The sequence below is a fragment of the Choloepus didactylus genome, chromosome X (assembly GCF_015220235.1).
Source record: "Choloepus didactylus isolate mChoDid1 chromosome X, mChoDid1.pri, whole genome shotgun sequence".
Taxonomy (NCBI): Eukaryota; Metazoa; Chordata; class Mammalia; order Pilosa; family Megalonychidae; genus Choloepus; species Choloepus didactylus.
In genome coordinates this window covers 161,615,852-161,631,070 of record NC_051334.1, presented here as the reverse complement: position 1 = coordinate 161,631,070, position 15,219 = coordinate 161,615,852, and the positions used below count along the sequence as shown (strand labels likewise).

The following is a 15,219-nucleotide window of genomic DNA, read 5'->3' as shown; positions in this document are numbered from 1 at the left end:
TCCTTTTTATTCCATGTCACCCATTCCACTCTATTCCCTGTTTCCTCCTCCCTTTATTTCCATGTCACTCACTACCCTCTATTCTGTGACTCCCCCTGCCCTTTATTCCATGTCACTCCCTCTTCCCCTATTCCATGTCACCCTTCCCCTCTATTCTACGTCCCTCTCTCCTCTCTATTCCATGTCATCCCCTATTCTTTATTCAACATCTCCCTCTCCCCTCTCTTCCATGTCACCCTCTCCCCTCTATTCCATGACTCCCTCTATCCCCTATTCTACTTCATCCTCTTCCCTCTATTTCATGAATAGAATATTCCCTTATATTTCATTCCTTTCCTTTATTCCATTTCACCCCCTACCCTAATTCCATTTCCCCACTTCCTTTTAACCTTCAGTTCTCCAGTCAGAGATTTTGAATTCACCCCCAAAATTAAAAAGAAATCACATGGTAAGCCATGAATATGCTGCTGTCACAATACAGATGTTTATTAATGATTAAATGCCAGAGAAGTTTTAACAATCACAAATATTTGAGCTCTGCGGTTGTTACCCATTGTATGATCAATATCTATCCCTCAATACAATACATTCTTCATTCTATGGACCTTAGCAGTTGTTGCCCATCAATATAAGCCGTAAGTTTGGATGTCATACATAACTCATATCTGTGTGTTACCAGAGCATATCTCATAAATTTTTACCATCCTGCATAGAGGAACTACAGAAATGACAGATAAGAACATCTGAAATCAGTTGACTTTAGCTACTTGGAACTATGTGTCTGTACCTAACTAGTTGTTTTTCTGACAACCAGATGTGAATGCCAGCTGTCCAGGGAATAAATCCAAATTTTTCCTCTAACTTTTGACCCCAGAAAATTTAATTGGACTTACTTTTGAGTTTTCCTTGTTGACTTGACCTGAGCAAAACTGCACAGAATTTTGGGAGTGGCTACTTGATGAGCCATTGGTCTAAATAGTTTGGGAAAAAAATATCCTGAGGTGGTGGAATTACTGCAGGGACACGGCTATGAGTTGTTGTGACATGGTTTGTTTAGCATTAACTGTTTGTCAGCTGTCAGTAGGCTGACCTAACATCCCAGCATGCCTCTTGAGGGCCTTTCCAATTGAGCTCTTGGGAGGAGGGTAGGAAAGTCAGGAAAAGCATGCAATCCCCTTTGGGGAAGGGAAAGAACCTCAAGATTTGTGAGCTTCTCTGGGACAGGTGTTTACCACAAATGTTACATCAATTAAAGGAAGGGTTGCAGTAAAGGAAAGCCAGGATCAAGGTTAAAAGGGAAAGGCAAGGTAGTACCAGGAAGCCTTGGCATGACACAGAAGCATCTCTGCTTTTACCAGCTGAAGGGACCAAGCATCCCCAGTGAAGGGGCTGACAATGTGTTTGGAATTCCCAACTTGACCCAAGCATCAGGTTGGAACTCCTTCTTACCCTCAGATCTTTATCTTCAAGACTCCTTAACATTTCCTGTGACATCCCAGGTCTACCCCCACCCTTTTCCCCTGTCCTGCACCTTATAGAAGGAAAAAACATCTAAGGAAAGAAGCAGCTGATGCCAGTTTTGGCTTCCTTCTCCCGGGGCACATGGAGCAATGGGCGGTCTTGCTCTGGAATGGGGGGGTTACCCGCTCCTTCCTCATCATCACGGGAACGAGGCACAGCTGGCTCCTCAGAGGAACCTGGAAAATAGGAACAGTGTTAACTCCTTATGTTTCTAGACTTCATACTTTGCACAGTACCCAAGGTACTAAGACCTAATTTTGAGCTTCAAATACAGTATGAGGCAAGAAGGTGGGGCACTAATGATTATCCCCATTTGACATGTAAGAAAACTGCAGCTTAACAGTAGAACACAGATCTCTAAACTTAGGCTCACTATGGAAGCCAATGGGTTGAGGAACAGAGCAAGTGAGACAGACACTCCAAGCTCAGAGAAAATGGACAATACTACCCAAGAGACAGGGAAGATGGTAGTCTCCTAACAACCACAACCACCCTACAACTAGCCTGACTAATTTTACTAAGCAAATGAGTAACAAAGCTGGATCTGGAAGTTTACAGCACAACATGGAGGAGAGAAATCAGGTGTCACTCTTCAGTGACTCTGGAAAGGACTTGTAGTCCATGACTTGGCCAGGCTGAGACTTGCTTTAAAGGAGAGTGGTATCTACAGGAAATGCAGCATCTGCATCTTTCTTATGGAACTGGATTTGCCTTTGGAGTTTGAACTTCTTTGAGATTGAGATCATTAGGCATGGGGACTTCTGCATTCATGACTTCTTCAAGGTTGATTGCCAGGTCTTGCTGAAGGTTTGAAATTGTACTGAGAATGGAGATATCTTCAGGTTCTGTAGCCACACTGAGAACCTGGTCTTCTTCAAAAGTGTTGGCCAGGTCTTTCTGTGAATCTGGAATTTCACTGTGAATTGGGGTATCCTCAGGTTCTGGGACTACACTGAGAACTGAGTCTTCTTCAAGACTGGAGTTTTCTTCAGCATCTTGGACTCCATTGACATCAGTGGCTTCTTTGTGGCCTGAGATTTCTTCAATATCTGATGCTTCTGCATCATTTGGGAATCCACTGACATCTGAGGATACTTCATTGTCTTGAGTTTAATTAAAAATCAGGTCATCTTCAGGGCCTCTGGCCAAATGGACAACTGTGACTTCTTCAAGGTGGAAGTCTTCTTCAGAGCCTGTGATTCTGTTGACCTCTGAAGCTTCTTCATTATCTGGTATTTCTTCAGCATCTGAGTCTTTGTCATTTGGGATTCCATCAAAAGCAGGAACCTCTTCAAGATCCTTCCAAGTCTAGGAGTCCATTAACCTCTGGGGATTCTTCATGATTTAGGATTTCATGACCACCAGGGGCTTCTTCAGGGCTTGGGACTACATGAAGTGCTGGCACTTCTTCAAAATCAAGGTCTTCTTCAGAGTCTGGAATCCCATTGACCTCTGGGGCAACTTCATGGTCTGAGATTTCTTCACACTTGAGGTTTCATCATTTGGGATGTCACTGACAGCTGTGACATCTTCAAGATAGGACTCTTCTTCAGAATCTGGGTTTTCATCATTATCTGCAGCATCTTCATGGTCTGGGATTTCATCAGTGCCAGGGGCTTCTTCATTGTGTGGAATTTCATCAGTATCTGAGACTTCTTCATTGTTTGGGATTATATCAAGATACGGAATTTCTACAAGGTCAAGAGTTTGGTAGTCTTCAATATCTGGTCCCTCTTCAAAGTCATGGTTAGGGTTTTCTCTGGGGCCCAGGTTTTCCTGCTTATCTGGGGCTCCTTCAGGACCTGGTACCATGTCAAAATATGGTATTTCTCCAAAGTCTGGGATCTCAATGAGTTCTGGAATTTCAAGATTGAGTCCTAGAATATCTTCAAGGGGAGGTAGATCATCAAAATTCAGGGTATCATCATCATCATCCTCTTCTTCTTCATCAAACTCCAGTATGCCTTCAAGATGAGGGCCTTGAATCTCAAGATCACTTGGGATCTTGAGACCTTGGACTGCCCAAAGACCACTCCTTCATTGAGATATTCAAATACTAGCTCTTCATTGACTGACACATCTTCCACAGAGGACTCATCTTCCTCAAGGGGCTCATCTTCAGCAAGGAACCTGGCCTTCAGGAAGGGCCTGACCTTCAGCAAGGGCCTGACCTTCAGCAAGGGTCTGAACTGCCAGTAGGGAACTGACCTTCATCAAAAGGCTTGCTTTGAGCAAGGACAGCAGCCTGGATTTCAGCAGAGTTTTCCACTGGATCAGAAAGTAAAGCATCCTCTTCCATCTTGATCTGTTCACTCCTAAATGGGAAGGGATTTGAAAAGTAAGCCAGTTTAGAGACCTGGGTTGACTAACATAAAATGGTCTGGGGCTGGTAGTCCCCTGTTGGGGATTCTGCCTCAGACTGAGCATAAACAAACCCAGAAAACACTCACTGGATCTTCCTCAAATTCCTGCGTCTGATAAAATCAAGGGCTTCAGGACTGGATTTCCACACACGCTTAGCAACCTGTCTCTGGATATGGGGAGGCACCTGTGGGTAAAATCAGCAATTTTAGCCTTTACTACACCACAAGTTTTCATTTATATTCTTCTCTATCAGGCACCCAGGCCTTGCTCTGACCTCCTGGATGCTCAGTGATCCTTATTCTAATATTCCAAGCAAGGTTTCCCTCTTTAGAAGGACTGAAGGCACCATTATCAGCTAATGGAGGGAGGAATATCTAGATTGGGAGATTTTGTGGCTTCCTCTTTTGGCTACCCTTAAGGATTCACCCTTAAGGAGTTGGGCACAATCCTCTCTTGCCTTGTGAACAGGAGAAGGAGCAATGAAATAAGTGGGTTCAAAACTTCCATATACCTGGAAGAGAATATCCCAGTTATCAATCATGGCCTGGACCACACTGACAGAAGCAACATAGTGGTCAATCCCCAGCCTTGTCTTCCTGGTCTCCCTCTTGGCAAACCTTCCCTTCTTCAAGAGAGCAGATCCAAATACCTGAGCCAAATTGGTGGAAGTCATACAGTTGCCCGGAATCTAGGTAAAGGAAAGCAGAAAGTGATTGACCTTGGGGTAGAACTGGAGGTAGAACAAATAGATATATCTCTTTCTGTTTTTGTCCCTCTCTGTCTCTCTTTCATATACTCCCATGTGTATCGATTACTGTACACAGCACTCACTATCCCTTCCCAGAGCTTTTTACCAACTGTCCATCAATGCCAATGGAGTCCTCGCAGTTCTCAGTAATTTTATGCAGAGCCTTCAGCAGACGCTCCAGGGTGTCACTGTGGCATGGTGGCATCAGGTAGACCAGCAATTGCAGAGCAGAAAGCTGATCCTGTGGCTTCAGAGCTGGAGGAAGGAAAGCAGGGACTGGCTCAGGTGGGTTAGCCTTGGCAGCAACCTGATGCCAAGAGAGATGGGATTTTGCTTGAAAACTGCTGAAGGCTATGGAGAGAGTACCCAGGCATGTTGCCTTTGCTCATTCCCAAAGAATTTGATCTCAGAAACCCTGAAAGCAAGAAGTGCTCCCATCAAAGACACACCCTCTCTGTAGAGCCTGGGTTCTTCTTTGCCTTGAACATTGAGAGGGCACAAAAGCTCTAGAGAAATTTCCAAGAAACAGACCTATAGTGGAATGTTAAGAGATACAAGAAAAGTCACTTGGAGAGGTTTTTCTCATCTTCTGATGTTCATCCTGACTTTTTTTCTCATATCCTTTCCTTATAGTATGTCCTTTCCTGATCCAACAGGGAAGGGCAGAAGACTTACTTGCTGTCAGGAGGAAGGACATGTATAGATCATCTGGCAGCAGAGAGTCCTTCATATCATGGAAAAACTCCTTGAGGAGTGCAGCCACATCATGAACATTCTGATTGTCATCCAGCACTATATCCAGACCTTGATCAAATTCTTCACGGAGCTAAAAAACATGGAGAAAAGACATGGATTGTATGCCCTGCCACCACAGGCTCCATCTTGGCCATTCCTTCAGCAAGTCCTAAATTTCATTTGAGGTAGCTGACAAAATGATGTACCAGGAGGCTAGAAAAAAGACCTTGTTCTCCCTACCAGGCATGGCACTCCCCCCACCTCCCCCTGCTTTTACTCACCCAAGGAACAAAAGGGTAAACATAGCCAATTTACCTGGTGTACTCTCTCCTCAGAGTATTCAAGGCTGAAAATCCCCACTGTGCTTAAGCCTGAAAGAAAAGACCAGAGGATGCTAACAATCTCTGGTCCCTATCCCCATGGCATTTACCTTCTCTTCCTCTGCTCTATCCCCACCCCAACAGAGGCAGGAGAATGTTCTCTGAGCCTTTCAATCCAGGACCTCTTTTCTCTCTCCATTTTTAGAACCCCCACCCTTCCCTTTAATTGCCTCCTTCCTTGGTTCATCAATCACTGTTGGGCCCCCACCTTACCATGTTTCTCAATGAACTTGCAGCAAGCCTCAACAACCTGGGGGATTTGTTTAGCAATTGGATTGAGGCTCATTTTCCTTTTGGATCCCAGAAGTCTCTGGCCAATTGGAAAGGAAATCTTGGAAAGTTGCAGGGTCTGCAGCAGCAAGGCCCCATCCTCCAGCTCAGCCAGGCTGTCCACAGATACTGCACCCTACAAAGAAACACAGATCATTTTTAAATGGGGGAGCAGGAGAGTTCTCTGAGATCTTCCTGGGATCTTGAAGGGGAGGGGGCTGGGTGACTTTAAGAACATGAGACCTCTCCTCAAGCTGATCACAACCCTCCCACTCTGTTCTATTCAGCTCTCCCTCCCTCTGAGGACACAGGCCTTCACCATCCAGTCCCACATCCCTACAGCTAACTCTCCCTAAGAAGGGTTTCTGCCTGAAACCTGTGGGGGGTTAACTCACTCGATGCCCACGGCGAGTGAACTCTCGGGGCAAGGAGGGTCCATCCTGCCTGCGACTGAAAAAGCGCCTGATGCGGCCAAACATCCTTTGCACATTTCCCCAACGGCCCACAGCCTGCCTGGTGGGGTCTTCAATCTGCATCACAGCTCTCAGTTCAAGATGCTTGCGGCGGGTAAGCTCATTCACCAGCACCTCTTCCAGACGAATGCCAAAGGTCTTGAGTGAAACGACTAGGGGAAAGAGAAGCGTCTAAGCCACGCAGTGCTTAAGTCAGGAGGAACTGCAGGGGCCACAGTAATCCTTTAAGCCACTGCTCGCAGCCAACCCCATCCTTTCAGACACGCAGCGCCCCTCCCTAGAGAGCTAGCAAAAAAGACCCTTCAGTGGGTTGGCGAAAGGCCTCAGCTGCACTCAACTACTCCGACGGGACTCAGGGTCCCTCCCTTAAGTCCTGCTGGGGGTGACCACCTTGAAGCAATGAGGGAGATTTCTTCAGAGCGTGATCTGTCTGGGGTGGGTCTGCCAGGAAGGTTTAGGCAGGTCTGAAGGGACCCCTCTGCGCACTTGCAGTTAGGGCACCATTTCCTGAAATCATTCCCTATGGGGTTTCAGGGAGGAAGGGAGGGGGCACTCCCAGAGACAGTATGTACCGCCGGTTCTCCAAAAGCCAGAGGAAATGCAGGAGATGTACAGCTTCCCATATCTCTTCTAAGGAAAGTATTAGAGACCCTCACCCCTCTGCTGTCCTGTCAGAATCAGAAACCACTTCTCAAAGGTGTTTGGACGGTCAACAGGTAGAGCTACAGGAAGAGAAAAAGAAAAGACGCGGACATTCGCACAAATAGGACTTGATCAGTGACTAAAAAATCTCAATGCCTTCATCCGCGCGGGGGAGGGGGGGAGCGCGGCCCAAATAGCCCATCCAATTCCCCAAAAAGTGTTTTGCTTTCTCTCAGCCTCAGTTTCCCAGTCTGACAATGGGACCAATCCCATCTAGCACACATGAGACTCCAAGAATTCAACCAAACCAGACGACCTAAGGCGTCGCGAGCGCGCCGCGCATCTTGCTACACACCAGTTGTCACTCAACACACCGCTTAAAACAAATTCTGGTGCTCTGAGGCACACGGACTGTGCAACAGGCGAGCAGAAGGGCTCTGCCCCGTGCTCCACCAAGGGCGGGGGTCACCAAGTGGAGACGCTGCGGGCGTGCTCGCACCCACGATACCATCGGCTCTCCACGCTGCTGCGGGAGAAGCGGCTGCACCAGGCTGTCCCAGAGCTCCCACCCCGGCAACGGTGGCTGCCCGCGAGGTCTCTGCCCTCGGCTAAGCTCCGTTCAGGCCGCCCCCATCGCCTGCGCCAAGCTAACCCACCGCCCTGCTGCAAATTCCATTTCCGCAAGGGCGCCCTTTGGCGCATGCGACCCCCTCCCTCCTCCTCGGCCCGGGGCCCGAACCCGCGCCCGTACCTCTGAGACCTTCCCCCCCACCTCCCAGCACGCTCGAACCCTGTCCCATGCAGCGTCCCGCTTGCTACCCCACAAGGAGCTGAGGTGGGCAGAGCTGTCAGCGCACCTCCCACCCTCCAGCTCCGCCCTGCTTGGCACGTGTCTCTCACGGTCTTGCTATCTCACTTTACTCTCTGTCTCTCTACCACTCGGTCTCTGTCTGTCCCAGTACGCTCTCTGACTGTCCCTCTGCACCTTGGTCTCACTCTGCCTCGATCTCGCACCTCACCTGGTGCGTCTGTCTCTTCACCTGTCTTCTACCCACCAGTTGGTTCCTGACATTCGCTTGTCTGTCTTACGGCTACCCCACCCCAACCCCCTCAAGCCCCCTAGCTTCGACCCAACTCAACTAATCTTTACCTCTTCCACAATTCAATAAAATACCTTCAACTCCCGCTTTCCCGGTTCTACTGGCTCCAGGAGAACCAACCGGGTCTGAAACCCAGAACAAGCCCTCCCACCCTTCTGGACCCCCAATCCGTCTTTTCCTGCCCCGAGGGTCCACTCGCCCAGAGGCGAGGATGCCACACTCCGGGGTACAGCTCACCTCTGTCAGGATCAAATTCAGAGAGGAAATGTCTGGCCACGAGTTCATGATAAGCAGTCTCTTGCAGCTTCAGACGCTCCAGCTCCGAGAGGCTGTGTATTGATATCATCTTTGTCCTGCGGTCCGGGTTGTGTCCTGGGGCTCCTCCCAGGACGCTCACTAAAAAAATGAAGGCAGACAACAACAGCAAAGGGGGCATGATTCTGGGGCACAGTGTCCTTGCTGTCTTGAGAAAAGGAATGCAGCCACCCATTCTAGAATCAAATGATTATCAAAGCTGCATCATCCAATTGTCACTGGACCTGGTTGAAGGAACTACGGGGGTGGGGGCAAAGGGGGAGGGAAAACTGGGAGGCGGCTTCACCCTCAAGGAGAACTGCCTCTGGTTGCTTATTTAAAAAAAGAACAATTTTTTAAAAAAAATCAACCCTGAACAGACAGTCCACAAAAGAGAAGACATAATTAGCAACCCCCTCCCAAAAAAAAGAAAGAAAAGAAAGAAAAAAAGATAAAAGAGAAGCAACCAACCTTATGATAAAAAAATGCATATTGAGAAAACAATAGGTAGCATTTTCCATTAATTCATTAGAACATTGATGAAGTTTATTTTTATTTTTTAATAATACACTATGCTGGCCAGGGTGGGTGAAATGGGCACTTCCCTCTAGATTAGAGGCACTAGAAATTTGCACAACTCTTCCAGAAAGGAAAATGACACATGGGCCTGAAGCCAAAAATCATCCCCAGGTCCCTTGACCCAGTCAGTAATTCCCCTTCTAGGAATCTATCCTAATGAAATCTTCCTATAGATAGGAAAACATCATATGTACATGAGCCATAATAGTTAAAAAGAAAAGAAAAGAAAACAACTAGCTCCCAAATGAGACAATTTATATAAATTATGGAATGGTCACATTATAGAAAAATATGCAGTCATTAAAGTGATGTTCACAAAGAGCTTTGTAACAACAAATACACAATTGTATTATGATTACAACTATGTGAAGAAATCATGCACAAAAATAAAAGAAGGAAATTCACTCAAGTACTAATAGTGTTTGTATTAAGTGGTAGGATTTTGTTTGCTTTTTGCCTTTTCTCTATTTACCAAAAATAAAAAAATGTACAACTTGATTATATTACTTTTTCATGAAAAAATTTAATTTGTTCCAAAACAAATAAACATCATTTTCAGGTCATTTCTAGTGAAAATCACTATGAAGTACTGATGATCACAATGAACTTTGTTTTTGTTTACTGGGAAAATTGCTTTATATGTCCCTTCTCCATGTTGCACACAATCTCATACTGCTCCCAAGCTGCACAGGATTCCTCAGTGAGGATCTCCCTGAACCCCAGACAGCATCCTTTCCTGCATAATCTCACCTCTATTATTTACATTTTCTTTCATTCATTTTAAAAAAGAAACCTGTATAATTGCCCACTTTATGCCAGGCACTAGAGAATCAAAGATGAGCAAGATAATATGTGTCTTTTCATAAAAGATTTAACAGTGTAGTGAAGAAGGTACACAGGTTAGCAACAATTTACAAAACCTTGTGATTGACTTGTGATGTCAATCAGCCAAGATATAAACAAAGTACTGAAAGCAGAAAGGAGGAAACCTCTAAGTATGCCTGGAGACAGGGAGTTGGGAGCGCCCAAAGAGAGAGCAGCTTGTACAAAGGCAGGCAGACAGGAGAGAGGTTGTCATATTCTTGAAGCTGTACAGAGGGGTGGAAAGAGATAAATCTGGATAGGCAGGAATGAGATCATGAATGGCCCTGTAAGCCGTATAAAAGAGTTGGACTTTCTCCTGAAGGCAATGGGGAACTACTGCAGGGTTTAGGCTGGGAGGGGAAGAATGAGAGCTACAGTTTAGAAAAAGCCTGGTTTGGGGTAAAGGGTCTGAAGTAGGTAGATTGCCTAAGACACAAGAGATGCTGACACAATTCACTGTCACTGGGGCTGGGTCAGGGAATGGATTTTATGGGTAAAACTTACAGGACAGGGAAATTTTTTAATTGGAACAGAAAAGAAGAATTTGGGCTAGCTCTCAGGTTTATGTTTGGGAGAATGTGTGGATGCTGGTTTGTAACAGAGAAGATAATTTGGGATATGGAGAACTAAACCTTTTGATAAGAAGGAAAGTGGCTGTAGGCCACTTTTCTGAGCTGCCCTTTCCCATGGAGCTGTAAGATAATATTCTATATATCATTTGGGGGCTTAAATTTCACAGATCAACTTATGCAGTTTTGACAGAGAGAATGAGTCTATTATTCAATAATTTAAATGAATGAGCTATCCTCTTGCAAAACAAAACAAAAACTCACAGAAACCTCAGGCTTGAATTCTGTCTCCAAAGTTCTCTTTTGCCTACTTTCCTTGATGGCCAAAGGCATACATATCAGAAATGCTTGCCATAGAAAAAAAGGTGCACTATGAGAAAAGATGAGGGGGTCTTTTTATGGCTATTGAACTGAGCTAAGAGGAAAAACCTTACCAGTGGACTTTAAAGCAACTTGAACTGCAAAACATTACCCCCTGGACCCAAAGAGAACCCCTAAGCCCAACCATCAAACTGCAACAACAAACTGACAATTTTAACCAAAGGCACATGCATAGCATCTAACCACAGTCCCAGACAAAGTGTTAGCAATCCCCCATCTGTGACGGCAGGTCCAGAGCCTATAAGCCAAGGGTCTCACCTGATACACACAACCTAGCTCTGGCTTAATATTTCTAACATCACTCCCTTCTCCCTGTGCCCCAGTTCAGACATTTTTGTACCTGTCTTGAAGCTTCAGCTATTTCTTCTTACTGAGGTCTACCAGATCTGGTCATCCAAGGAGCATATAGCTGGTTCTTCCACCCAAAAATCAGGATAAAATAAATTCCCCCCCAAAAATAACATTAAGAAAACAATAAAAAAAAAAACACCACCAATCAGGAGAGACAGAAAGGGAGAGAGAGAGAGAAGCCTTTGAGAGATGAGTCAGCCTAGATCCTTACAATTCCGAAGGAAATCAAAGGCCTTAGAGTAAATCGTTTGTCATTGCCTCCTGCTCAAAGATACAGGACTAAACTTAAGAGCAATCATATGTTGCAGTTCTGCCAGCAAAACTGGCACTGTCTTGCTTGCCTTCAAATCCCTCAAGGTACCAGTAGGATACAAGACATAAGCAGAGTTAGGAAGGCCAATGTGCCCAAACAAGAACCAGATGGGTAGGGCAAGGGGGTGCTGATAGGCAGGCTTCAGCACTGTGTGAGGCACACAGCAGGCTCTTGTTTGAATACTTGTCCTCAAGCCTGAGTTTACAAGCTGAACACAAAAGAAAGCCCCCTACAGAGAACAAGATGCCAAGAGACCTCTCTTGCTCCAAAGTGTCTACTCCTTCCCCCTTCAGCATGCCATGGTGCTGGCCTGAAGTGACCATAAAAAAAAAATATGTCCTAAAAAAGGAAGATTTTTATCTGAAAATCTCAGGTCAGTTTCAGCTTAGAATTTAAGACATTTACAAAAGAAATATCCTTAGACAAATGTCTGTAATGGTCACTGGCATTAGAGCCAAATAGAATTCAGTTCGAAGCCAAGCTTTACAATTTCTTAATTTTGTGACCTTAGGAAAATCAGTTGATTCTCTGAGCCTTAGTGGCCCCCTCCATAAAATGGGGATAATGACACAATGCCCATTTCAGTGATTGTGTGAGAATTAAATGAAATCATGTATTGTGATATCTAGCATTGGTTTTTACCAAGCATTTTGATATTGAAGGTTCTTTGAGGAGGGCTTCAGTTTACCAGAAAATACCAGGCTTCAAAAGTAATTACTTAAAATTAGAATTTGTATCAATGCAACTAATGATCTGCTCTGTTCAATCTCTACTAAATTTGAATTAAATTAAAATAGGTAAGGAGATCTTGGGAGACTACTGGGAATAGATATTTTTTTCTTCAATCTTCAATATGTTCAGGGTAAAGTATAAAAAAAATTGTCTTATGAAATTTAGAAGTGGTCAAATTTTCAAGTGTTATTATTTGGATTAGTAAAACACCTATCTGCCTCAAATTTATTTCTCTTTCAGACTGTCAAATTTTACATTGTCACAAGCAAAAAATAAAAAGAAAAGATTTCATTTTAATTAGTAAATGGGCTAGAAGATTAGCAGATACCAAGAGAGAGAATTTGAACAAATGGCAGAGGAACACCCAGATCAAGTCTCAAGCAATACAAGAAAGGGAAACACACTTGTAGGACATCAAGCCTATTTTTCACATCCTCCCAAAATGTATGGCACAGATGGAGAAACATATTAACGCCATAAAGGTTACCTGCTTAGACATTGTGAGGGCAGAAATTCTTTTGGCTAGCATAAATCCACAGCCTTCACAGTTTGGAGGACTAATTTACTCCATTATTCTCATCAAATAGCTAGAAATGATGCCATGCTCACTAGTAAACACCTATGAAAAAGAGGGGGAGACTGTACTGATGCCATGGTTTGAATCCTTATAAATTTAGGTACTTTATGCCACCATCAGAACTTTGCTCCAAGCCTAAGAGAGTGCCTCAGAGGTTGAGAAATTGAGAGTGGACAGGGCTGGGTGCCCAGAAAGTATTACATCTACGTTATGCAAAAGTCAATAGGCAGTGACAATGGATAAAGACATCCCCAGTAATATATCACCACAACATGGGAAAGAGCAATGGGTCTCTAGATAAAAACATTTGGGCACGAATTTGGTCTGCTGTTGCATTACCTCATTCACCCCTGAGCATTAATGAGTTAGCCTTTAAGTTATTATCCCCCAACCTCCATTTCAGCAAAGGCTACAGCAGCAGTGAACAAAATGGCTCATTTTATCCGATGCAGTGGTGATGCCCCAAGATAATTAAATTTGGCGACAGCATTCTTTAATACATGGAGTCAGCTTGTATAGCAGGAGCTCATAAGCTGGTAGTAATACTGCTAAAATATGTTGAGAAAAGCCCTGTCTTCAAAAAATAATGTTTAAATGAAGAAGTTAGAATGGTCGTTGCCCAAATATCCCTGAAGACTGAGAAAATGATCAAATGAGAAGGAGGAGTTGCAACAGAGAAGTTAGGATTTAACAAATTATTATGACTACTGACTCATTATATAGATAGTTCTTTTTAGTTCCTAGTGTATTAGAACAGACAGAAGGAAATACTTGAAATTGTGGAATGGTAACTCATACTATATTTTGAAATCTGTTCTATAACTACCTGCTAAACTGTATTTTGAAATTTATCACTTTTCTGTATATATGTTATATTTCACAATAAAAAATGCTTAAAATAAAATAAAATAATAAAAATTTTAAAAAGAATGTTTAAAGTACTGCTTAGAATATTAGGATAGTTCACAGATAGAAAGAAACTTAAACATCATGTACTTCAAAATTCCATTCTATAGTTCAGAAACTGAGATTCAGAGAGAGACAGGAGTTTGCCCAAAGTCACACAGCAATTTGACAACAGAGCCAAGGCAAAAAACACAGTTCTCCTCAGTCTCAGAGTTCTTTCCACTGCACCATCCACCTTTGTTCTAATAACTGCAAATTCTGCATAGCTAAGTAATGAAATCAAAAGAATGCAAAAGAATCAAAGTATGATTCGATAAGTCAGGAGAGGTCAGATCTGAAGGCAAGCTGCCACCACAAATTTCAACCTCTTTGAAAACGAGAACAGTCATGGTTCCATAGACCATGGAATGTCCTTTTTAAAATTATTGACTAAAGAAACATCTCAAGCTCAGGATAGTGAAGGCAATCTTCATACTTTAAACATCCCAAAGGATAGTGCTGAACAAGGTGGTGTAAAAACAAACACAACAAGATATACTCTTTCCATTATCTGCAGTCTGTGTCGAGGTACACAACAGTGCTGGCATCTCAAAGTTATGTCAGTGTAGTTTTTTTCCCATTTTGATTGCTACTTCTATCAAATTGCAGTGGAAAATGAAAATTAAGATGTTTCATTAATAGGTGGTAAAATATTTTTAAATGCCTAATTTGTCTTGTGCTTTTCATTTTCTCAAAAGCTTTTCTTATACCCATTATCTCCAGTCCCTAGCACACAGTAGGTGTTCAATAAGTGTTTGTTGGGTGAATCATAGGATTATAAAATATGAGGGTTTTGAGAGAACCTAAAGGTCTTATAATTAAAACAGCTATTCATGATTCATGAATAAATGAATCATGCCACTTTATTTTCAAAACAACCGCAGGGAAGTAGGTAGGTTGGGGGTTATTTTTTCCCATTTTACAGGTAACAACAAACTAAGGCTCTGGAGAGGTTCTGACTTACCAGAAGTTGCACAGAAATGTCATGGAGGAATATGATCTAGGACCCAGGTATCCTGACCTATTCTCAGTCTAGACATTGTCCTTCCCATCACACAAGTGTATTTCTTGGTATCCTTCACCAACATCTGCTGCTGGCAACCGGGAAGATCTAAGTAAACACTAGCATCTTTCCTAATGATGAAGCTGGGTTTTTGAGGTCTTATTTATACATTATTCTGCACCTTTCCTTGAGAAAATAGAAAATACACATATATTTGAAAAAGACTATGATGAAAGGTAGAGGAGAGGAGTGGATAGAGGAGAAGGCCACCAAAAGCCATATATATATATATATACACACACACACATATATACACACACACACATATTCATAAATATATACATATATACTTCCCACTGCATCTCTCACCCCATCCTA

General features: G+C 43.6%; 1 protein-coding gene across 6 annotated transcripts in view; it reads right to left on the bottom strand.

Annotated features, from left to right (window-relative positions):
• Positions 1–475: 475 nt before the first annotated feature.
• The window catches only part of ARHGAP36 (Rho GTPase activating protein 36), a 31,910-nt gene continuing 17,166 nt past the window's right edge, over positions 476–15,219 (bottom strand). For 4 of the 6 annotated variants that reach the window (XM_037821760.1, XM_037821762.1, XM_037821761.1 and 1 more), the window contains exons 2-12: positions 8,471–8,629; positions 7,148–7,213; positions 6,414–6,643; positions 5,962–6,154; positions 5,684–5,739; positions 5,309–5,459; positions 4,740–4,888; positions 4,397–4,573; positions 3,972–4,069; positions 3,730–3,836; positions 476–1,697 (exon numbers count right to left, since the gene is read on the bottom strand). In XM_037821760.1, the coding sequence (XP_037677688.1) occupies positions 1,552–1,697; positions 3,730–3,836; positions 3,972–4,069; positions 4,397–4,573; positions 4,740–4,888; positions 5,309–5,459; positions 5,684–5,739; positions 5,962–6,154; positions 6,414–6,643; positions 7,148–7,213; positions 8,471–8,629 (1,532 nt within the window). In that variant the 3' untranslated portion in view covers positions 476–1,551. Of the gene's footprint in view, positions 1,698–3,729; positions 3,837–3,971; positions 4,070–4,396; positions 4,574–4,739; positions 4,889–5,308; positions 5,460–5,683; positions 5,740–5,961; positions 6,155–6,413; positions 6,644–7,147; positions 7,214–8,470; positions 8,724–15,219 lie in introns of those variants that run through there. The other 2 variants (XM_037821759.1, XM_037821764.1) reach the window with 2 other exon arrangements.